This window comes from Phoxinus phoxinus (assembly GCF_949152265.1).
Source record: "Phoxinus phoxinus genome assembly, chromosome: 23".
NCBI lineage: Eukaryota > Metazoa > Chordata > Actinopteri > Cypriniformes > Leuciscidae > Phoxinus > Phoxinus phoxinus.
This window is the reverse complement of record NC_136898.1, coordinates 4,929,325-4,952,526: the sequence shown is the minus strand read 5'-3', so window position 1 is coordinate 4,952,526 and position 23,202 is coordinate 4,929,325. Positions and strand designations below refer to the sequence as shown.

At 38.8% G+C, this 23,202-nt stretch overlaps 3 protein-coding genes across 8 annotated transcripts in view; 2 read left to right on the top strand and 1 right to left on the bottom strand.

The window, feature by feature from the left end:
• myo18b (myosin XVIIIB) overlaps positions 1–9,058 on the top strand; it is a 50,052-nt gene extending 40,994 nt beyond the window's left edge. For 2 of the 3 annotated variants that reach the window (XM_079598635.1, XM_079598633.1), the window contains exons 40-44: positions 1,445–1,578; positions 3,540–3,581; positions 6,143–6,313; positions 7,442–8,370; positions 8,914–9,058. In XM_079598635.1, coding sequence (XP_079454761.1) covers positions 1,445–1,578; positions 3,540–3,581; positions 6,143–6,313; positions 7,442–8,357 — 1,263 coding nt within the window. In that variant the 3' untranslated portion in view covers positions 8,358–8,370; positions 8,914–9,058. The remainder of the gene's footprint in view (positions 1–1,444; positions 1,579–3,539; positions 3,582–6,142; positions 6,314–7,441; positions 8,371–8,913) is intronic. The other variant, XM_079598634.1, reaches the window with a different exon arrangement.
• A 668-nt stretch (positions 9,059–9,726) lies between these two features.
• npm2b (nucleophosmin/nucleoplasmin, 2b) lies at positions 9,727–12,301 on the bottom strand. 2 transcript variants are annotated; one of them, XM_079598639.1, is made up of 9 exons: positions 12,115–12,301; positions 11,941–12,023; positions 11,741–11,860; positions 10,826–10,919; positions 10,626–10,738; positions 10,513–10,541; positions 10,404–10,437; positions 10,282–10,327; positions 9,727–10,207 (listed from the first exon to the last, which is right to left on the bottom strand). In XM_079598639.1, exons 1-8 carry the CDS (start codon positions 12,149–12,151, stop codon positions 10,286–10,288), a joined length of 552 nt encoding a protein of 183 aa, XP_079454765.1. In that variant the 5' UTR covers positions 12,152–12,301; the 3' UTR covers positions 9,727–10,207; positions 10,282–10,285. The 2 variants fall into 2 exon arrangements, 1 of the variants encoding a protein (XP_079454765.1); XR_013796037.1 differs by lacking the exon at positions 10,513–10,541 and having other exon boundaries at positions 10,086–10,207; positions 12,115–12,289.
• A 688-nt stretch (positions 12,302–12,989) lies between these two features.
• The window catches only part of sez6l (seizure related 6 homolog (mouse)-like), a 51,508-nt gene continuing 41,295 nt past the window's right edge, over positions 12,990–23,202 (top strand). The window contains exon 1 of one of the 3 annotated variants that reach the window (XM_079598637.1): positions 12,990–13,118. In XM_079598637.1, coding sequence (XP_079454763.1) covers positions 13,115–13,118 — 4 coding nt within the window. In that variant the 5' untranslated portion in view covers positions 12,990–13,114. Of the gene's footprint in view, positions 13,119–18,286; positions 18,717–23,202 lie in introns of those variants that run through there. The other 2 variants (XM_079598638.1, XM_079598636.1) reach the window with 2 other exon arrangements.

The following is a 23,202-nucleotide window of genomic DNA, read 5'->3' as shown; positions in this document are numbered from 1 at the left end:
ATGCATTTTGACCTGCGTTCTGAGAGTCAAATTATGAATATTAGCTACAGTGTTACCGATGCCTGGCGCATACACAAAGAGTGAAGTCTGGGATGCGTTCCTTCCCGATGCTAAGACACGCGCACACACATGCTGAGGCTCTCCAGGTTATTGGTTATGAAAGGGAGGGGGCAACAGCGAAGGTGTGGTTGTCATGGAGATGAGAGGAGAGGAATGGGATTTGTTGTATCAATAACCTTGAGGAGACAATGGGAATTAATCATAGACAGACAGTGTCGGCTCGTCCAGGAGAGCATGAGACTGGGGACGGACAAAGAAGGGAAGAGGAAAATGAATCGTGTAATCAGTCGCTCCACTGGCTCTCGAGCGCTCATTATCAAATTATTCTGTAAACAAGAGCTCGCGGTCGATAGCGCAAGATTGTCCTTTAGCAAACAAGCACTTCAGAAGTTAAAGAGAAAGGCTTGCCAACAAAAACACTGTAATTTAATGATTTTATTTTTCTCTGTATAAATTAAGCCCAGTACAATAAGGATTTTAAATTTAAATTCATTTTGTATTTTAAATTTAATTTAAATATAATATAAATGTACATTAAAATTGATAAATAAAGGAGAAATATACTTTTCATGTAATTTTTTCCTTACAAATGTATATATACTGTACATTAGTGGCCAAAAGTGAAGTTTGGAAGATATATTTGTTTTTAATGACGCAATTAAACCATCAAAATATGTGGAAAATATTTCATGTTTTTTAAATATTTTAAATGTGAGGGAAGAACAAAACACCGAACTTGGTTGAGGTGTTTTACAAACTTATTTAGGCAAAAAAGGCAAACTTCAGCTACAGGTTTTATTTTACTATGCAAAAAAAACAAAAAAACATACTATGCATAAAAAGCTCACATGAAAAAGCATACATTGATATTTAGTTGGTTCTCACTTGTTTTTGTTTAAAATTTCTTTGAACATTCTTTTCAATATGCAATTTTCTAAATATATATATATTCTTAGTGGCTCTTAAAATAAATAAAAAATGTTAAGCCAAATTGAATTTTAGGATGAATTAAATGTTTCACCTGTATACTGTAAAAAAATATTAATCATGAAAAAAAAAAAATATTTTAACGCTTTTATTTTTTTTTATGTTTATGTTTTCATTTTAATTGTGTTGTTTTTGGTGTTAAAGTTAAAAGGATGAAAACAACTCTGTTGGTCTCATATTCATAACCTCTTAGCCACACTTATATGCTTTCTTAAGAAAATATGAGCGGTGTGGTAATAATGCCAGCCTTCGAGAGCTGTTAATTAATTGGACATATTTTGAGATTAAACACTTGGATAATGATTTCTCTTGTCCTGATGCAAGGTCTTTATTCCTCTGGAGATCCAGCGTGACTGTCACACATTATCTGATTGTATCTTGTCTTATCTGTTTCCAGGAAATGCAAGTGGAAGAGCTTAGCGCAGTAAGACAGACCCTGCAAGCTGATCTAGAGACATCAATCCGGCGTATCGTTGATCTACAAGCTGCGCTGGAGGAGGTGGAGTCCAGCGATGAAAGTGATTCTGAAAGGTATCGCTAGCGACGTGCGCCTGACCTTTTCTGTTTACATTTTCGTTTGCATTCCTCAGTGTAGCATAGCAAGGGGACACTGTCTGCGTTTACATGGATTGTAAGCGGACTAGTAGCACAGTCGGTCACGCATAAAAGTCACGTTACCACGTCAATTGGAAAAATCCAGTAAAAATTTCATTCGTATTGTAAGGGGTGATTTAAACCTTTTCTAATCCGATCGAGAGGACATGTAAACACTTGATCGGATTGAAAACCGAAACTGGAAAGTACTGCGCATGTGCAATGATGTGGAGATACCGTAATGACGTGTGGAATGAGCGGTTGGTGACAACGTCCCACCAGTCCTTGTTCCGGACTCTCATCCACAGACGCAGGAAGGGACGTTTTTAACTACTTGATTAATGTAAGGAGGATGGCACAACATTACATGTGCTTGTCATCTAATAATTAGGGCTTGAAGTAGATAAAGAAGCAATGTAGTCTGTATATTCATGCAGTGTACGCGTGTCAAAAAAATCAATTCCGATTTGAAGCTTGTGACGTATAAACACGCATACTTACCAACCCGATCACTTTATTTAGCGTTCAAGTGAACGCTACATTCATGTGAACACTACATTCATGTGAACACTACATTCATGTGAACACTACATTCATGTGAACACTACATTCATGTGAACGCTACATTCAAGTGAACACTACATTCATGTGAACACTACATTCATGTGAACACTACATTCATGTGAACGCTACATTCAAGTGAACACTACATTCATGTGAACACTACATTCATGTGAACACTACATTCATGTGAACACTACATTCATGTGAACGCTACATTCAAGTGAACACTACATTCATGTGAACACTACATTCATGTGAACACTACATTCATGTGAACGCTACATTCATGTGAACGCTACATTCAAGTGAACACTACATTCATGTGAACACTACATTCATGTGAACGCTACATTCATGTGAACGCTACATTCATGTGAACACTACATTCATGTGAACACTACATTCATGTGAACGCTACATTCATGTGAACACTACATTCATGTGAACACTACATTCATGTGAACACTACATTCATGTGAACACTACATTCATGTGAACACTACATTCATGTGAACACTACATTCATGTGAACACTACATTCATGTGAACGCTACATTCATGTGAACACTACATTCATGTGAACGCTACATTCAAGTGAACACTACATTCAAGTGAACACTACATTCAAGTGAACACTACATTCAAGTGAACACTAAATTCCGATTCATCATTCACTGATTGAAACAAAAGGTGTCCATGTAAATGTAGCTAGCTACTGTCTGAAACCTAGTTTGCATACTATACATACTATATAGTATTCAAGATTGTGATTGGTGTGTTCCAAATCATAGTGTGTTGAAAACATTATGCTAAAGTTGCCTGTATGGTGTACAATTTCCAGTGGACACAGTGTACATCCCATCATGCTTTGTGCGATTGTTGCCCAACAGAAGAGTTTGGACCAGTTTATTTTATTTTATTTGTAACTTAGCCTAAATATATTTAAATATAAATCATATTTATATTTATAACTTAAATGTATTATGTGTGTGTGTGTGTGTGTGTGTGTGTGTTTGTTTGTGTCCCCTTTGGATTTAAAGTTTTACTTCTTGCTGTTACTTTTAATTGCTTTCATTCTTTTTCAGTTGAGCTGAAATGTGAAGAGATTTTCCTCACGCCCCAAAATCAAGGCTAAACTTAGCTACTATAAACGCTTCAATAATGCCTTCCTCCCTCGACACCCATAGTAAAATGCCGTATCAGAGTTCACAGACTTTGATCTTCTCCTCCAGACTTCCCTAAAAAATTATATATGCTTGCCATGCTCATACCTCCAACCAGTTGAGCTTCCCATGCCTCTCCTGTGTCTCTGACTGCGTCTCCTCTTCACACAGTGTGCAGACGGCTGTTGAGTCCTTCTCTAAAAGGAAAGATCTGTAAGCACTCCATTCCCCATCCTGCTGTTGCTCTCTACCGTGCATCCATGTTCATTTTCTGTGTTCTGCGTTTGGGAATGAGCAATCGGATGAATGGGGGTTTCAAACTATACCAATGGTTTTGTATTGAACTGGACGATATAGGGGGGAAAAGTGATTTCCTTTGAATTTATAGAATTTTTACTTTTAAAGATATGCAATTTTAATGATTTTTAGTAATTGATATTTTAACCTAAAAAGTATTCTAAACCTTCAATAAATATATTTTTATAATTACATTAAAAAAAAAATCAAATTGTAATTTTTGTAATTTTATTTTGTTACGATATACATTTTAATTTATTAAAATTAAACTTAAAAGTAGTAAACACAGATAGTGTTTATATCTGCTCTTAAAATATTACTCTCAGTATTACTCTCATTATACTCACAAATCGCTCGTGGGACTAGTTTAATGACACAGTCTGAAAGAAACTTAACAGCCTAATAAAAAGTGCATTAAAGTCATCAAGGATGTTGCTAAATTTTATATTGCCAGGAAAATTATTGCAAATATGTTCCCTATATTTTCCGGCTCCAGTTGCATAACACATTAACGTTTGCTGCAACATGAAATGTACTGCTTTATGCATACGATTTCTTTTTTGCATATAAATGCACGGCATCTCTTTGTGAACCGTGGCCTAATGGTTTTGGCGGAGTCTAACACATAACCATCCTTCTCTCGCTGGCCTAAAAATTCCCCATCAAAAACTGACAAGCTAAAATTGATGGGCCAACGCTGCGTTTGGCTGTTAATGTGGCTTGCTTTAGCCTGTTGCTCAGTACTGTAAGTGTGTGTGGATTTAAGGTCACAGTTTCTTTTCACACGACATAAAGATGGTGGAGAGTCTCTGTTGAGCGGATGTGAACAGACACCTACTCGTTGAACGCAAACCGCCACGTACCCACACTGCCACTTCACTTTGCTTTGTTAAATACAAGAAGCTTTCCTCTGTGCTAGAGAGTCCTTTTAAAAGTTCACCAGCTGTGATATGCTTTGTCTCCTGAATAATGCATGTGCGTTAGCCGAGACCCCCTGCGTCTCTTCTCTTTCAATTGTCTGTGAAGGCGAAAAGGGGAAAAATGAACTGTGTTGCGGTTGCTCAGCGCTTTGGCTCTTAAATCTCTGTACGAACGTGGTGAGACCGATTACAAGAGCAGGGTAGGAGAGAACCCATGGCATATGCAAGCAAATTAACATCGGTTTTGTTACCTTTCTTGTGCATGTTTGGGTAAAAGCTTCTGGAAGATAGAATAAGTTTGATGCAATATCTCTGTTGCAAAATTATAGTGACCTATAATTTAAGGAATTATAGGTGTGCACACAACACGAAAGGGTTTCTAAAAGATAGATCACTTGTTTTGAGCAAATTCTAAGGCAGTGTCACGTGTATCCATCCATCCATAGATGAATCCATCCCACAATGCATTGCAACAAACAAGTTAGCTGAATGCTAATTATAAATATATTTTTTTATTCAGTACTGAAAAGTACATGAGATGTTGTCCTTTATTTTTCCCTTCCATGATTTTTACATATAGTCCACAAGACAAAAAAAAATATTGCTGCATTTTTAATAATGACCCTGTTCAAAAGTTTACATACCCTTGATTCTTAATACTGTTTGGCGTTACCTGGATGATCCACGATGGTTCTTGGGGGTGAAAACTTTTGAACAGGATGAAGATTTCCCATTTTTTTCGTACATTTTTTTCATTTAGTACTCTACTTCGGAAGCAACAAAAGATGCTTACATGTTTTCTGGAAGACAAATCAAGTACGATTTAGCTTGATCTTCAAATTCAAAATGTAAAAATAAATGTTCTTTATTGGCATTGATGGTTCCATGAAAACCTTTAACATCCATGGATCCTTTGAATTGCACAAAAGGTTCTTTATAATGAATAAAAGGTTCTTCAGATTATTAAAATATTCTTCACATTTAGACAAAATGGGCCTTTTAATAATTGTTCACAGAAAGGTTCTTTGGTGAACCCAATATGGTTCTTCTATTGCATCGCTATGAAAACCCTCTTTTTAGTGTAGGATGCTCCATTAAAGGTAACTGCCTGTTTAGTCAATAAGCAGCAAGGCAGCTCACTAGCTCTTGGATCAAAGCTTATGTTCTGGGATCTCAGGCAAACAGCTTTAGTAAGTCTGTAAACAGGCTGTGGATCAGTGCGTTGTGCCCCTACGAGCCCTGAAGATGACAGCGCTCTCAAGACTAATGAACTCACAGTTCACTGAACACACATGGCCTACTGGGTAGCAATGAGGAAATCAGAGCTAATATCACCCTCGTGTGTGGCATTACAGCACCCATCATGAGAGATCTCATCTCAAGCCATGTGCATGATCATATTATATCATATCATATTCTGTATGCATTGATACAGGCTTATATTGATTCGATCGCTTGCGCTGTGAGAGCATGTTGCATAACTGTTGATCTTTCCGATGAAAGGCATTATATAATTTTTACACTGGAAAATTGAGTGACGTGGGGTTTGAATTTCAGCGACACCATGTCCAGTGTCGGGTCCAGTGTGGGGACCGAAGACGTTGGTGAAGGGATCCGTCATTGGGCGGGTGTGCCGCGAGGAGGCCGAGGAGGTGGAACTTCTCCTTACGCAGGAAGCAGTTCTGGCCGTCAGTCTGTCACCGACACGATGAGCACCTACAGTTTCAGGTAACATAGCAACAAAAGCCAATCAGCACTAGTGTACTTCAATAAACAAGGTAACACGATCAGGTCAGATTGGGTAAATTGTCATTTTTTAGAAGACACAGTTGGAGCATAATGGTGGTATCGCATGCCTCCAATTCTGTATGAAACACAAAAGGAGAATTATTTATAGGAGGAGGTCATTATTTCTGTAAAATGAAAGTCAACTCTGACAAAAACCCAATAGGATTATTTTTCCATTGGCCTTTGGATTATAGCAGAAAATAATCTCCAAGAAAAGTTTATGATTCCGAGACGTTTTGTTCATCATAAAATTCTTCACAAATGATCACAATGAATTTTGAAGCCTAAATACAATCGGCCGAATTAAAAAGCTAAATGAGCTTGCAAGAACATGCTTATAAACACGAGGCTATGAAAGCGGTAATGTCCTTAACCTGTAGTTCCATTTAACAACTTGTTAACAACCACCTTTTTAAGACAACCATACGTTGTTCATTCAAGATCGGCATAAAAGTTAAAGCAAATAATGGCGCAAAAGTCTGCATTAAAAACACATTAGCAACTAAACGCTGGATTTCAGCTTAAAAAGGCTTTCCTGTAGCTCAGTGGTAAGAGCATTGCGTTAACAACACAAAGTTGTGGGTTCGATCCCAGGGGATTGCACATACCTATGTATAAATGTATAGGATAATGCAATGTAAGTCGCTTTGGATAAAAGCGTCTGCCAAATGCGTAAATGTAAATGTAAAAAACTTTTAAATCTATTGTTCAGTTGCTCATTCTGACGGTCTTCGTGAACGAGGCCTTGTTTCCTGTCAGACTGTTACAGACTCTTGGAAATCTGGAAGAAATAGACTTCTGACTTCGCAAAAATGTTTCCAATTTGGTCTGCCTTATGCATAGTCATAGTGTAGCCTATGACTATGTAAAGATTGACATAAATGTCAATTAGTCGTGTCTTTTCAGATACTACAAAACATCTCCTTTTGTGTTCCATGGAAGCTAAAAAAACAAATGTGTAAACTCTTATACATTAATTACACATGAGGGCGAGTAAACAATGACAACAGACTGACAACAATCCATAGTCATATATGCCTTGTTATTGTCTTTTATTTCCTACGATAGATCTTGCACGCAAGACATGGACGAAGATGTCAAAGAAAGTTCTGGAGGTCTTGGCAGAGCGTCGTCATCCACGGCCCTATCTGAGCTTCTGGAGGGTCTGAGGAAGAAGCGCGCTGGGTGGGAAAGAGGCTCTGAGGCAGGCGAGGGTAGCACAGTGTCCCTTCCTATCTATCAGACGACAGGGGCCTCCACCCTACGCCGCAGGGCCTCGGCGCTGTCGCTAGAAGCAGAGGAAGGTCTGGAGGACCTGCCTCGAACCGGCATACTGAAACCTCCCAGTCCCCAACTGCCCCGTGCCTTCAGCCTCCGCTCCCTATCCGAGACAAGCCCAACCTCCTCCACCACCACAACCACCACAGGAAAGATGAACCGCTTCAGCTCCTGTGACTCCCTCGCCTCCGTGACCTCCACCTCAAGTTCCCGCCGCCACTTGTCCAACCTCGCCATCCCTGAGGAAGGGGAAGAGGAGCCCAGCTCGAAAGCCATGCCTCCTCTTGGCTCCTATCAACCAATCCGCCATCGTCTACTTGGTGGCCTGGTGGCCGAAACCGGGGAGTCGCAATTTGGAGCAGAACCCCTTGTGTTCCAGAATCGCAGACTCATTGGAAATCAGGAGAGGGCCGGAGTCGATGCGGGGGACACCAGCTCAGACATTCTCCCAGCAATCCGACGAGCGCAGTCCACCAGCAGTCTGGCTTCTAGCGGCTCCAGAACGGGCCAGAGACGAGCCCTCAGCGTGCACTTTGGGGAGTTGCCGCCGTCCAGAGCGTCACGTAGGGAGTCAGACTCAGACTCTTCAAGTTCTGGTGGATCTCAGAAGCGCCGTGGGCCTCAAGGAGAGAGGCTGGAAGCCGAGGGCAGCGAGGATGTCAACTCCGTGATGAAGAAGTACCTCAAAAAAACTGAAAACGACTAGAAGACTCAACAAGGTTAAGCTTAAAACTGCACTGGCCTGCTTTACATTTAAGGGGGTCATATGATGAGGAACCTAATTTTCCTTGATATTTTGAGACAGTTTGTACTGAAACGTACTTTAACTTTGAGAACTCAAAACTGATGTCAGTATTGTCAGAAAACCTTGGATTTGTGTTCATGTTGCATGTCGACAACATTTTCTGTCGGTTAACAAATTAGTCTAGAGGAATACTTAGAGGATATTACCTGCAGTCTTTTCTTTATTGCGAGAAGCAGAAGCATGGATTGTTCAGCCTGGATTGTTTTGTGATCCTATCACAATGTAATGCAGGCTATTGCTAATTGCTAATTTCATATGCAAAGTGGATGTTTACATGGAAGTCTTTAAGGCACAGCTGCAAAAAAAAAATAGTTTTAGGGTCATAGAGAGTGGAAAATTGCAATTTTTGGCATTATAAAAGGAGTATGACCCCTTTAAATGACAGCTGAACAATAACTATATTTAATTGTGAAAGGAGGTAAATCATTTAGTCACTATTTTTTCTCTCTCCTAACAGGATAGATTGTGTGGAGAATCGCACCTGTCCAGAATGAAGCTGGAAGATTTAACTGGAAGCACAAATACACTGAGGATTTATTTTGAGCACTGTTTGTACACATAAATAAAGATGTTAAAGCGAACATATTTAATTCCTAAAATTCTCACTGTAAACATGCCCTTTATTTGAGCCATGCTGATACCCGTGGGGGGCTTCAGGTCAGGTAAATGAATCTTGACCAGTGAGCGCTCTCTTTCCCTCTCAGCAGTCAGTGCAAATTTGTTGAACTCCAACAGATGTAAATAAAAACGTCGAGCAGAATCATTGGTATTTGCTTCTGACCTTTCAGAGGAGAAGAGCATCACATTCACAGAGGAAAACAGCTGAAATTGAGCTTTTTACAAAGCAGAGGATGTCCAAAATAATAGAGACTGGTCTTGTTTCTCCAATTGAATCATTAACTTATTGGCCTAGGAAGGAAAAAAAGATAGTTTAGACACCAGAGGAGGTTTTTGAAGCCAATAAACACACCTGTGCTCTATAGCAATCCACCAAGTTGCTTGGATAGAGAAAAATGCATCCAGGCTAGTTGAAGGAAGGTTCCAGTTAGTAAAGCTAAATCATTTGTGATTTAATGTTAACACTAATTTTGACTGTCTCTCAAATCAATTGAGGTTACAGTTGCAAGAACAAAGTAAATATGGCCACTTGGGGAGGTTTTAAAAGCAGAAATTGAATGCTTATTTTAATAAAGCTCTTGTATTTGAACTGCAAAGTCACTTGTCATGGCAATGAAGTTGTGGTGTTTAGCAAATGCTTTTATCCAAAGAACGTTCGTTTGAAAGAGGTACACAAACAATTCATTTGAGAGCTGACAATAGTCATAGCATACAACACAGAAAAAATTGTTTTTGTAGCAAGTAATTTGGTTTAAGGTTGTGGAGTGGTTACAGTGATTTTCATGCCAAAAATTATATTTAACATGCATACTATATGTTTCGGGGCTGTATTATTGAAGTGAGTATTTTAAGGTTTAGAGTTACCCGATTTGCTTCCATTGTAAATGTATTTAACCCAAATTTTTACTCTAAATTTCTTAATTGGAGCTTCGGTTGCATTAACAGCTGCAGACCGATTTACATAAACCCAGTCATACTTTTTGCATGGATAAAATCAAATGACACAAGTTTGCTCTCCCCTCCAACAGTTTTATTGATATGAAGCATACATTGGGACCATGGTGAGACATTTGAGCTCCCAACTCAAATGTCCAGCAGCAGCCTTCTGGGAACGCAGCACTGCCCATCCACATCTGCAATAAGAGAACATGATCAATGCCCGAGTCACTACATGATCAATCTAGTGCAGTCATCTGCAGGTCCTTGCCTTGTCACACCTTCGCAGCTTGTGGCTTCCGCCCCCTTCCTTTACCCTGAAGGAAACAAAAACAATGTTATACATTTGCACTTTCAAAAAAAAAAATATATATATAGAAAGAAATAAGGAACCTTTTTAGGTGGATTGTCACCATCTGAGGCATCCCTGCATTTAGGAAACATTTGATTAGTTTGCTTTGCAGAAGAAAAAAAAAATGAAACAATGTCAGATTTAACTTACTCATCTTCTCCCTTTTCCGGCTTCTTTCGCTTTAAAAATAAAAGGGAGCAGTGTGAAATGGCACAATTTAATTTACCGGTAAATGATATGTGACCTATGAGACGAGGCCTTACTTTGCCAGCACCATTTTTTGGTGCCACTTTCTTAACCGGTGATTCTTCAATATCTTCCTCTTCTTCCTCCTCATCCATCTCTTCATCCAGCTCTTCATCAGAATACTCCTCCACTGGAAGAGATTTTGACAGGACTCAATGACTTAATTGTAGTTTAACTAAAGAAAGTGGCAGTTAAAAGAGCTGAAGTGGCCACTCACGGGCCACATGTTCTGCTCCGACATACACCGGCCCAGAGCCATGCTTCAGGCGAAAGGTCACAGGTGGATGAAGATCCAAGCCAGACAGGTTGACCTGATGGAGAATGCAATCTCATGAGGAACATGGATTTGTGGAAGTAACATGTTATGGGTACTGTACATACGCGTGTTCAGAATAAGCTTTAAAAGGGTGAACAAATTTAATTTAGCTTTTATTTACATTGATCAGCGAACATAAAAAAGCTCAACCGAACCGGCTTAACACACGTGAACAAATCTCATTGGTTCTTGCGGAAGCTCAAACGTGCTGTGTAACAAGAATGAACCTCATTGTTCTCACACATCAAGTGAACATGCTTGAGCTTCCATTTACCACAACTGATGTGAAAGTTGATCGTTTATGTGAAAAGCCTAAATTCAATGTGTTAATCATAAAGTGATCAAGTCTGTTCAGAAAAGAAAAGAAAAGACTAAACCCCTCAATTCATATGGATTAGTTTTACAATCTCTTCATGAAATTCAAAGTAGTAGTTGCATAGCGGTCAATGGAGGGACAGAAAGTTAACAGATTTCATCAAAAAGATCTTCTGTGTCTCAAAGATGAAAGTCAGTTTTACAGGTTTGGAACAACCTGAGGGTAAGTAATGAAATAATTTTCATTTTTGGGTGAACGTATCCCTATAAGAATCGATAAAGTAGTGGTAAACAATATTGTCTGAATTCTTATTAAAACAAATTGGGTCAAGGCAAAAAAAAAATAGTGAAAATGCTCATGGCATTATGGGTATTTTTAACGAGCGAGCTTAAATTTGTACACTGGAATGACAGTACAGGGTTAATGTTTAATTAAATACAATTATGCTTTATACACTTAAAATTGAATTAATATTATATGCAAATTAAGTAATATCTTACCGTAGGCATGGATTTGGCGTGTAGTGTTGCGATGGGGACCGCTTTCGCGCTGTTGTTGCCCTCACCAGTGATCAACTCGACAATATTAAACTCATCTTTGGCGGTGTGACCCAGACACATCTTCAAAGTAAATATTAACGAGTTAAAGGCAACCATTACTGGTAAAACTTCAAGTTTACTTCAATAATAACTGAACGAACCGTTCTAAGTGCCAGCTGGTGTTGATGGTTCGTATCATCCGTCTTGAAGGACTCTTCTTTATTAGATTCATTGAGTTCACAACCTAAAAAACGTGTCGTGGATCGATCAACCATCCAATGTTAGTAAGTTTGATGTTATGCTTTACTTCAAGAGAATAAAGCGTAAAATCTTACCCCAAAGCGTGGATAAAGGCTTCTCTGTTTTGCTCATTTTGATACAAAAAGCTAAAACACAGTAAATGTGTATTAGTTTAATGTAAAGTGATTTAATGCGTCTTTTATGCTCGCATAAGAAGAGAAAGAGTGCGTTTACGCCCTGTGAACGTTTAAAGAGGAAGTTAATTGCTCATCAGGTGACAGTAATTAATTCTGGATCACTGCAGGTTAATTATGATCCGACCTGCTGAAAAATCACTTCTTTATGATCATGTTTTAATCGAATAGTTAAGCTGACAATTATGCATTCTTAATCAGTTTTCTTTTATATCATAAGCATATAACAGAGGTCTATCCACAAATGTTTATTTTCAATAGCAGTGGTTTAGTAGTATATTTTAAACCTAATGTGAAACTACATTATATGATTTTTTTTAAGAAACAGAGGGTACATTAATTGAAAAAAAAAATAGTGTGCACTGATAAATAATTCATAACTGTTATATTTCATAAATAAATAAAAAATGGTAATTTTCTATTTCATGGTGACTATATACCCAATAGTACATTTTAATACAGATATGTTGTGCAAGATTTTCAAGTCAGTGTCAAATAAATAGCAGGATTCTACTGACAACTTATCCACTATTGGGGAATATATATATATTATGACTTGTATTTTTATCAAAATATGAGCCAAAATGTGTATTTCAGTTCGTTTAACTTATATTTGCCATGGCTGTTTATGTATCTCAGATCCCCCTCAGTTCCATGTGTGTCTCTCATTCTAGACTTGTGTGATCTATTATTAACAGACCCCCGTGTTCCCGGATCGCTCAGCCTGTGGATTACTGAACGGAGGAACATGGGCTGTGAGTTTGACCGCCGCTCCCCTGGGTTCACCGCCAGCCCCTCGCCGCCATCAAAGACCACGCGCTGCCGGATGAAAAGAAAGTAGAGGAGGGGCCGAAGACAGTATGAGGACAAAGAGACTGTGATATTACGAGGTGTGAGGGTGATGGGTAAATCAATATTATATATACAAATATATATTGACATTAGGCAGTATTATGAGACGTATTTTTTAACATAACTTCATAATTTTCTGTGTCTGCGCACCTGTGCTTGCCAGAAGAGACAGAATGACATGCGGAAAAATAGAGGCAAGTGCCTTGTAAATGAAATGTGAAGCCACATGGGAGCTCCACTCACACAATCTCCGCTCCTGACGGCGTATAGGATGGTTTAGAGAGCGCGTGGGCGGGCTCAAGTGAATCCTCGGTGTGTGTGGGCCCCGTTCTCCTCTGTGAAACACTCACACACACAGTCTAAGTTAAAAAGCACAAATGAACCCAGTGAGCATTTGTTGGCTATTATTAATGGTGACTAAGAGCAATTGTGGGCTGTCTAACGCAATGAATGACACACGTGGCGCGCGGTGCCAAATGCCTGTTCTGAAACGTGACAAGTGCTTTAAAGTGAAGATGAAATTAAAATTGACCCTCTTTACTTTCTTAATACACATTTGAGTACCTCGCAAACAATTTTTTACTTTTTTAACTGTTGTCATCTGATCTAGGCCAGGGGTTTTCAAACTTTTTGATGCCATGGACCACACAAATGTGGCGATCCTCATATATATACAGTGTTGGGAAAAGTTATTTTTAAAAGTAATGCGTTACAATATTGCGTTACTCCCTAAAACTTACTTTTGCGTTACTTGCGTTACCTACCTTTAGCTTTTTGTATTCAAAATTCATAAAAGTTGTGTTAATTTGTGAAAATGATCTTGATAGACAAAACATGTAAGAATCATAAACTTTAGTTGATCACAGAGTTTATTTTTGCGATAATCCAAAAGCCTATGGATAAATATTATTTGGGATTTTGTAGAGGGAACATGTTTAAAGCTAACTTTCTAGTTGGCCTAGAAATGTACGTCATCCATGCACTACACTATTCTGGATCGCAGGAGAGGAAACTTCAACACTCTTACTTCAGCAATAAAAACAAAATGTGATCTTTATCTAAAGTCATTTTTGCTTATTAGTAGTTGAATTGGATCATCGAAGGTCAGCAGCATAGACATTGGTTAATAAAGTGAGATTAAATACATCAAGCATATTTAATATACTGAATACTGAATCAGTTTTTGTGCAAGTGAGATGAGAAAATGCAAACTCATATGTACAAAATTATCTGGAATTTGTTCTTTATATTAGTTTGACTACTAGTTTTTCTACCCACAATACATTGTACGATTAGATGTATGAACCTGAAGATGAACATAAATCTATGAGTGAAAATAGAATAAATGTTTAATAAAATAAATAATATTTTTATTATTTTGTTTTTATTTTTATATTTACATTCTTTACAGTATTTTTCTCTGAACACCTTGCACTTCCTTGAGGAAGTTTGAAAACCCCTCATCCAGGCCGTGAAAATACATCTGGGAAGGCAAAATCATTTTAACCAATAGCCAACTAGCTGTGTATGTACAGTAGTCATGGTTGTAGGTAATGCAAACTTTCTAAAATCTTGCCAATATTCAATGCTGTAATTAATGTTGTTTAATATTGCTGCAATAATGGCAAATCATGGTAGATATGAAGAGGCAACACTGGTATATTTCCCCTACTTTTCATGACCCAATCATGAAAATCATTTTTCTTCTAATCTCACTTGAAAATGCTTCACCTTACAGCAGTAAAATGGTTGCAAAAGCCATTTCATGTTAACTATAATTGTTCCTGGGAAATGCTCCAAAGGTGCTGAAAACAAAATAAAAAAATGAGTTTCCCATCCCAGAGGACCTTTCCACACCGCATTAGCCGCAGAATACCTGCTTCAGCACTTCCCGAGTAAACTAAGCATATTGTGGATGTGCTCGTCTGGTGGCATTTCAGTGTGGAGTTACAGCGACCGGCTGAGAGACGGAAGCAAAATGGAGACAGTGTGGAAAATAACAGATAATCCTTAGACCTCCTCGGATCTAATTAAGATTTCCTCGAGGAACGGAAGGGGTCGGACCCCTCTATAGTGTGTCAATAGAGTGTCAGTCACTTTGAGAAACTGTCGTTCCTTGGATTTTCTTCATCTCTGTAGCTCAGAAAGAAGAGTATGGCGATAGCAACACCAAGGTCATGAGATTGGTTGCCAGGGAATGCATGAAGTGATAAAAATGTATATTTTGAATGCAGTGTACATCGCTTTGGATGAGTGTCAGATGCATTAATGCAATGTAAATGTTGTTGGTCTTTAAACAAAAAAAAAACAAAAAAAATGCATGTTAATTATTTTGATGGATGAAGTTCTGGCACAAAATCCAGCAACTGTGTAGTTCATTGCTAAAAACAAGTTTCACTTTATCTGTTTTTTGTTTTGTTTTTTAAGGGAAACGCAACAGCATCATTATATTCAGCAGCTGACTTTAAACTATGGCAAACACAGCGGTTTCAGTGCTGGGCAATGAGCCATACTTGTGCCATGTGTCATACATCATTAGTCTGTGAGGGAGAGTGGCATTGCCAACACTGAGCCACCTGTGATCTTAACAGCCTTAGAACCAGTCAGTCGATCGTAGATGAAAAGGTTTAGACATCCAAACTGCTCATGCCTTTTTTTTTTCTTTTTTTTTTTTACAATATTGGACCCCATTGACTTTCATTGTATGGACAAAAAAAACTTGCATTTTTCAAAATATAATATAATTTGTGGGGGGGAAAAAAATTTTTGTTCCACTTCCGAAATTCATACAGGTTTGAAACAATTTGACGGTGACTAGCCAGCAGAAAACCCCAGGGCTCTTCTGAAAACACCTTGCTGCGGACGCTTGTTAGCACTTCGGCATCGCAGCCTTTTTTTATTTATTTGAGACGCTATATATGCTATGATACGGAATATCCACAGAACTGTTACTAGTATCTGATTTCGCAGTTTCTGAATATAAAAATGTCAGCACAGTGTAACGTACTTGATCTGGCACTAGTTTTGGATGAAGAGATGTGCTTGTTGTTGTTGTTTGTTATTGTTGTGCAAGGAGAATGTGACGGTTGGTCGGTGTGATATTTGCCCCTCCTCTACTGTGATTGGACGGCTAGGTAAAAAGTGACAGTGATGAGCGCTGCGTTTTACCCAAAGTAGAACATTCTTCTAGAGAACAACTCTCTGCGACCGGTAAAAAATGCAGAGAAACCTGAAATAGACGCTCGATGCTTTGTCACGCTGCTGGCGTTTAAAAAACGCAACGCTCCCATTGAAAGCAATTGGGAAAATATGCTAACCTCTGGAAAGGCTGTATTATATTTGATGGACACACGGCCTAAATGGTGAACTGTCTCTTTAAGGGAATTTCTCCTGATGAATGTGTTCTTCTTCTCTTCTGGAACATTTACTCAGAAGTAATTAACAGAGATTATCACAAAGCAGCTTGATCCAGCTAACAAGCATTTGAAAATGACGCTCTTAGAGAAATTACTTTCTTCTCAGGCCGCTGGATTCAAGCACATCAAATCATTGCATATCTCAATGCGGGCCGGAGGTCTTTATGTGGTTTTTGTCCAGCTCTTCTCAAATAGCCGAGCGTATCTGTTTGAAACAGAGTCTGTTCCGATCGTGGCACTTTAAACTTGAGGTCTATCTAATTTCTTAGTGCAGGCCAGGAGCCTTTTAGCCAGAGATGAGAGATGTGGGATGAATGCCAACGCAGTTACTGGACTATGAATTCCCTTGAACGATGAAGTCATCCATGATATCATATGGGCTCGCCATGGATTGATTTGGGAAAACATTTGGTAATGCAAGTAGAGCCCATCCTCTCCGCTGGGAGTTTTAGATTGCCTTTATGGTAAAATGGAGACTGGGGTTAGTTGTCACCCCCCTCTCAGAAATGTGCTACATCCCTTATACTATATATCCTAAAAGTATGTTCTCTTTTGAGAAGAAAAAGTATACTTTTGAGTTTGTAGCAGAAGAGTACACAAATTACATACTATCTATCTATTATAATTTTGCTACTTTTGGTGATTCTATGGCCATCTCTCACCATACACGAGAGAATGTCCATGGATTTTTTTGCCAATGTTTTTTTTCTGGGGTAGGTTGCCAGTTCTTTCCCAACCCTCCCCATGGCTTAGGACTCACACACACATGCATTCACACACCTACGGCCAATTTGGCATGTCCAATCCATCTAACCTGCTTGTCTTTGGACTGTGCGAGGGAAACCGGAGCGCCAGGAGGAAACCCACACTGACACGGGGAGAAGATGCAAACTCCACACAGAAGGGACTCCTGGCTCGGCCGGGGCTCAAACCAGGGACCTTCTCGCTGTGAGCCGCCGTGCCGCCCGTTGACTAGTCTCAGCATCAAACGACAGCCCGCGCACCGCTGGCCGAATGTCTGATGCATATGGCACACTGAATTAGAAACACTTCAGGATTTTCAAAGTCGTCATCTGATTGGTTGAGTTCTACAGGATGTCCACGAGACGTGTGTTTTGCGTTCGCGTTTTACTATTCGCCTGGAAACAAAGATGCCGCGATGCCAAACCCCCTCATGGAAGAAGAACGGCATCGTGTTTACAACTGTGACAATGAGCGCTTGTCAGGATCAACTAAACGCTGGGAAGTATGGGAAGTATGTGAAGTATGCGGCATAGACTTTTGAAACACGTCCAAGAGTTTTACACACCGGTCTGTTATTGTAGGGATATCGATTTTAAATTTTCACGCCCCTAAACATGACGCGGGACAAAGCCAACTGTGATTGGTTGCTTTACATATCAGTCAGACGTCCTCTGGGCGGTCCTTGGCCAATGAAAGCTCCTATGAGTCCAGACCTTCTGCCGTTAGTCTGAAGGTCTGGCTATGTGAAATTACCAGTTGACACACTACTACCACATCATAAAATTTGTATAAATGCTTTCTGTCACCATAAACCAGCCTGTCAATCAACCATTCACAGTTAACATCCACATATATACACTCATATTTAATTAATATTACACTACAAAAATATCTATCTATCTATCTATCTATCTATCTATCTATCTATCTATCTATCTATCTATCTATCTATCTATCTATCTATCTATCCAGCTATCCAGCTATCTAATCTATCTATCAGCAAATAAGCATTCATTACTTCCCTGAATTGGAAACTGTAGAAGCATTTCCCCCTCACAGCATCAGCAACTTTTACACACACGCAAACCAGAAGGCAGAGAGAGAGAGAGAGAGAGAGAGAGAGAGAGAGAGAGAGAGAGAGAGAGAGAGAGAGAGAGAGAGAGAGAGAGAGAGAGGAGGGGTGAGTGAAGGAGAAGACACACTGCGGAGTTCAGCAGAGGAGAGATGAAGAGAGCCGGAGACAGAGACCAAACCGACATCACAGAGCTGTGAACACAAACAGGAGCTCATGCAGACACGCCGCCTGTGAGTTCAACTCCACGTCTCTGACACTAAGCAGCTCTGCCGTGGACCTAAACCCCGCATCTGTGATTATTCTGGACTGGACCCCCTTTGGACTGTGTCTTAACATGCTGGGAGTTCAAAGTGATGCTCTGCTGCTTGGCTTGATGGTTTGGATGGGAATCCTATGGGGAGAGATCACAACCCAAGGTAATGTTCATTACTGCACTGATTCATTCAGATGCCCTTGTGTCTTTGATGGACTGACACTGCTGTTTACCATAAAGCCCCCCTGGAAACTTTAACGCCGCGTCCACCGCACTTTTATTTCAATTACGCACAGCCTGTTTAATAAAAGACTCGTTGCAGCACAAGTTTAGTCACCCTGGTGCGACGCGTGGGGCTTGCGGACAAGATCCTATTTGAGACAAACATGCCGGGTTTGATCAGTTTGGATCCCGCATGCGCTGCCAGAATTGTTTTCAAGACAAAAGTGGGGCAGAAACATTGAAGAAACACGCTTATGTGTGGATCTGGTGCATAATAACGCGCGTGGACAAAGAAACGCTGCGGGATTCCAAATGAATGTCGTTTATAATGTATCACATGTATAGATGTAGCTAATGCACAAACATCGGACTTAACATTGTAAATCACACTCAAGATTGTCAGAAGGACCCTTAAGACTTGCGCTTTAACTGCAATTAAATGAAAACGCATTTGTTTGTTGTTGGCTATTGTGTGCGCGTGCTTGTCCATTCATAAGCATGCTTCATTTACAAGATATGAGTTTGTGTGTGCAAGATTGCGCTTTAAATAAATTATTCCTTTGTAAACCATGTGTGCTTGCATTAGACACGAGCAGTTTGATTTCAGTAAGTGTCACCTCCCCAAAACAGGAGCACTCACCCTCCCTGACCTGGTGTAATAAATGCAATGCTGTTGCATTATTCATGCAGATGCGTGAACAAGAAGTCAAATGACTGTGTTGGTTCTTCATCCACCCGCGTTTTTCCTTCCCCGAGCAGCGCTTTAATCACTTGCTGTGTAAATTTAGCTCAGTTCCAAGCGCGTGGGCAACTCATCTTTAATCGGGACATGCGCGAGTGCATGTGGCTCCATAACACAGTTCTGTCCTCTAGTGAAAAAAAAAATGTTTATTTTTCATAGAAGAAAAATACCCCAATCTCTTTGTATTATTTTTGTCCAATGTAAATTCATTTTCAAGCACCATTTAACGTTTCGTGTTTCCAAGTTAAAGGAACAGTATTTCTTTTTCCACTAACAGACAAGAAATCAATATTAGGCTTGATACAGTAGCCTATATACTAGGCTATATATTGTTTTTATATAAACAATATGTATTACAATCAAGTCTATCCTCGCTCGAACGTGTGTTCCTGTAGCAGGCACTGAGGTTCAGCTTTATTTTTAACTAAGTTCATTTTACATTTAATTATTTAGCAGACGCTTTTATCCAAAGCGACTTACAAATGAGGAGAACAATAGAAGCAAATAAACTAACAAGGACAACAGTATGCAAGTAATGTGAGACTTCCCAGTTTAGTTTAGTCTAGGTTATAATATAAATATTTATGTATAGGCTAGTATGTATAGGCTAGTATATATAGGCTATATATATATATATATATAATGTGTGTGTGTGTGTGTGTGTGTGTATATGTATATATATATACATACATACATACATACATACATACATATACAGATTAATTTGAGCAAAATTATTGATATTCGAGTCTATTTTGTGATAAATTCACGCGCACCTGTGAAAGTCGGGCTTTATTCCGTTGACAGCGTGATCAGCCAATAGCAGCAAAGCAGAGACATCCTCACGCGCAATCTGTGCGTTTAGCGTTCCAGTTCGTATAACGCCATGTTTAACGATCTGAATGAGAACGAAAATGAGCTCAAAGCTGGCTAAAGAAATCAGACGCAGCCTTCTTCTGAAGCTGTATCTTTTGGATACAGTGTTCCTTAAGAAAAACGAGTGTCATATTTTGTAATATTCGATTTTTATTTTATTTTTGACTTGTCAAGGAAGGCCCATAGCAACCAATTATGACTTAACCCTGTGGTGAAAATCAAGTTTTTAATGTTGTTTATGTCTATGTGGTGTTTTTAATATATAATAAGACAAACCATGTGCAAATGAAAAAAAAAGTGAAAAAAGAAGCAGTTTGAAATTGCCTGTGTTTCTTACGTCACAAACGGCCTTGTAACCAATCACGTCGACGCGTGGGCAGGCTTTAGCATATCATTAACTACTGTGAAGCAGGGGAGTCTCAAGAGAAGCCAGGTTATATTTTCCTGTTGATATGAAAAATCGGGTAGCTACATTTAGCAATATAGCGGGTGAATTATGGATGTATATCACGATGTAATGATGACATATATGCCTTTCTCCAAGGATACTGATTTTTAGAAGGCAGCTGTCTGACTCTGAGATGGCGAACGTGGTTGGTGTAGCATTAGCAGCACATTATTAGCTGGTTGATAACGTAGTCAAGCAAAAGGCTAATCATATGAATTACTGTTATGTGTCCGATGTTTTAAAGAATGATACATAAAATGCATTACCATTATGATACATGTAATGTAATTCATTCTGAATTAGTTCTGGTTCAAACATGGCTGAATTAAACCAGTATTTCCACTTGACATTGTGCAGCGTTTAGGTTGACCGAGTGGATCAGGTAGTCCGAGCTTGTGTGAGTGAGTGGAGGCGGGGCTTTATGGAGCTGCATATACTACATGAAGCAAGGGTGTAGTTACATTCAAGCTATCCCACAGGAAAAAAAACATTTAAATATGTAATTTTAGTGATCAAAGATGAGTTTTAAGGGGTAAAATGATTGACACCAGGGTGACTTTAATCGATGTGAGTGCACATATGATGTATAAAGAAATAAAATGGCAATAGCATTTGTTTTACAAGCGTATACAGTTATTTAAATTCTAGATTTCCACATTTGAATTGGCTTCTGTTGCACTTACAGTAGTAAAGTTGGCCATTTCAAATTGAGTTGAATTGAATTTATATAAGAGGATTTCAAATTATTGTCTAGAAATCATTAGCATTTGTGTTAATTACTCATTATAGAACTTAAAATTGTACTGAACCCAGCACATTCCTTTAACTAGAAGGGTTAGATTACAAAAGTTATCATATCCCTCGTGTTCACTTTAGATCATATCCCATAATAATAGAGTTGTCATTGTTTTGGCACACTGTACTGCAGGGAATGAGATCTTAGATACACTTCTCTATGTGTCTTTATTTACTGCTGGTGATATAGTAGTCAGAGCTCTTCCATCAAAACACATGCAATATAAAGAGCATTCTTTACCACTGAATCATACCTCAAATTAATCAAAATAATTTTATTTTTATTTTTTATGTCGCTCTTTGCCCTCCATCATTGTCTGGTGGTCTTTAATTCGGACAAGAATTGTTCTGGTCACTCTCTTGTCTCTTCCATGCAGTTACAATGAACTGGGAGCTTTGACATATATGTTCTGCTTCCACATGACTTAGGGGTGAGCAAATGAGTGAGATTACTCATTGTTGAGTGAATTATTCCTTTAACTGCACTGCTTGCAACCCCCTTACCGATTTGTGAACAACCACTGAACTATTATCGCCTGCAAAGTTTTAAGCAAATTCACAGTAGTTCTCCCAAAAGTCAGATTGACTGTTCTGGCGGTGCTGTCAGTGTTATTTCCACAGGGCCAGAACTCTCTCGGTGACAGACTGTCTGTTCTGCACCTTCTGAAACTCACTCATCTGGAATTTGTCTTTCTCTTCCCATCACATCACGTCCCGTCTTTCTCCGCAGCTCTCCCTGGTTTCTGATGCACAAAAGCCAAATCAGAATAGAAAGGGGAAGAATGTCCTGCAGGAAATGTCTGATAGGGACTAAAAACAAGTGTGTGAGATGTGCACCCAGAGGACTAAAGGCTAAACGCGTGTGTGTTTGTCTGTGGCAGTGTCCTGTGCTGGGTATTAATGGTGTGGGAAACCTGAGCGTTGAGTCATTCTACAAAACAGGTGCCGGTGCATTAACATTAATAATCCCCCGGTTTCACAGACAAGGTTTAAACTAGTCTCAGACTAAAATGCATGTTTGAGCTGTTTTAACTGAAAACTTACAATGATATATCTTAAAATAAGTCAGTGCCATTGTTTTGTCTCAAGATTCACTCCAGTAATGTTTCTAAGGCACGCTTATAAAAGCTACTTCAATGTCCTAATTGAACTAAGGCCTAATCCTGGCTTAATCTAAGCTCTGTTTGTGAAACCAGGCCTATATGACTTCTATAGTTAATTAGACTTTCTTTTATCGTTTTATATTTTGTCAGACCTCATTTCTTTTATCATTTTATAGTTTGTCAGACCTCATTACCATGAAAAGTGAGTATTTGTACAAATAGCCAGTGGCGTATAATACTGGTAGGGAAAATTGTATATATTTTACATTAATAATTTGATTTGCCTCAAGATGGCTCAAAACAGTTCATTAAAACTTTATTCTGGTACAATAAAAAAAAATAAAAAAATTACATATTGTTTTATATTATAAAATATTTTTAATTTAATCAACGTGTATTATAAATATATTTAAATAATAATAATAATTAAATATTAAATAAATGTGTTTAATTTTTAAATGTA

Coding starts and splice junctions, on each gene's coding strand:
- npm2b (XM_079598639.1), bottom strand. CDS start 12,151: ATGAGCAAAACAGAGAAGCCTTTATCCACGCTTTGGG. Junction 11,861..11,940: donor ACCAGCTGGCACTTAGAACG/GTTCGTTCAGTT, acceptor TTTACTTTGAAG/ATGTGTCTGGGTCACACCGC. Junction 10,739..10,825: donor CGGAGCAGAACATGTGGCCC/GTGAGTGGCCAC, acceptor AATCTCTTCCAG/TGGAGGAGTATTCTGATGAA.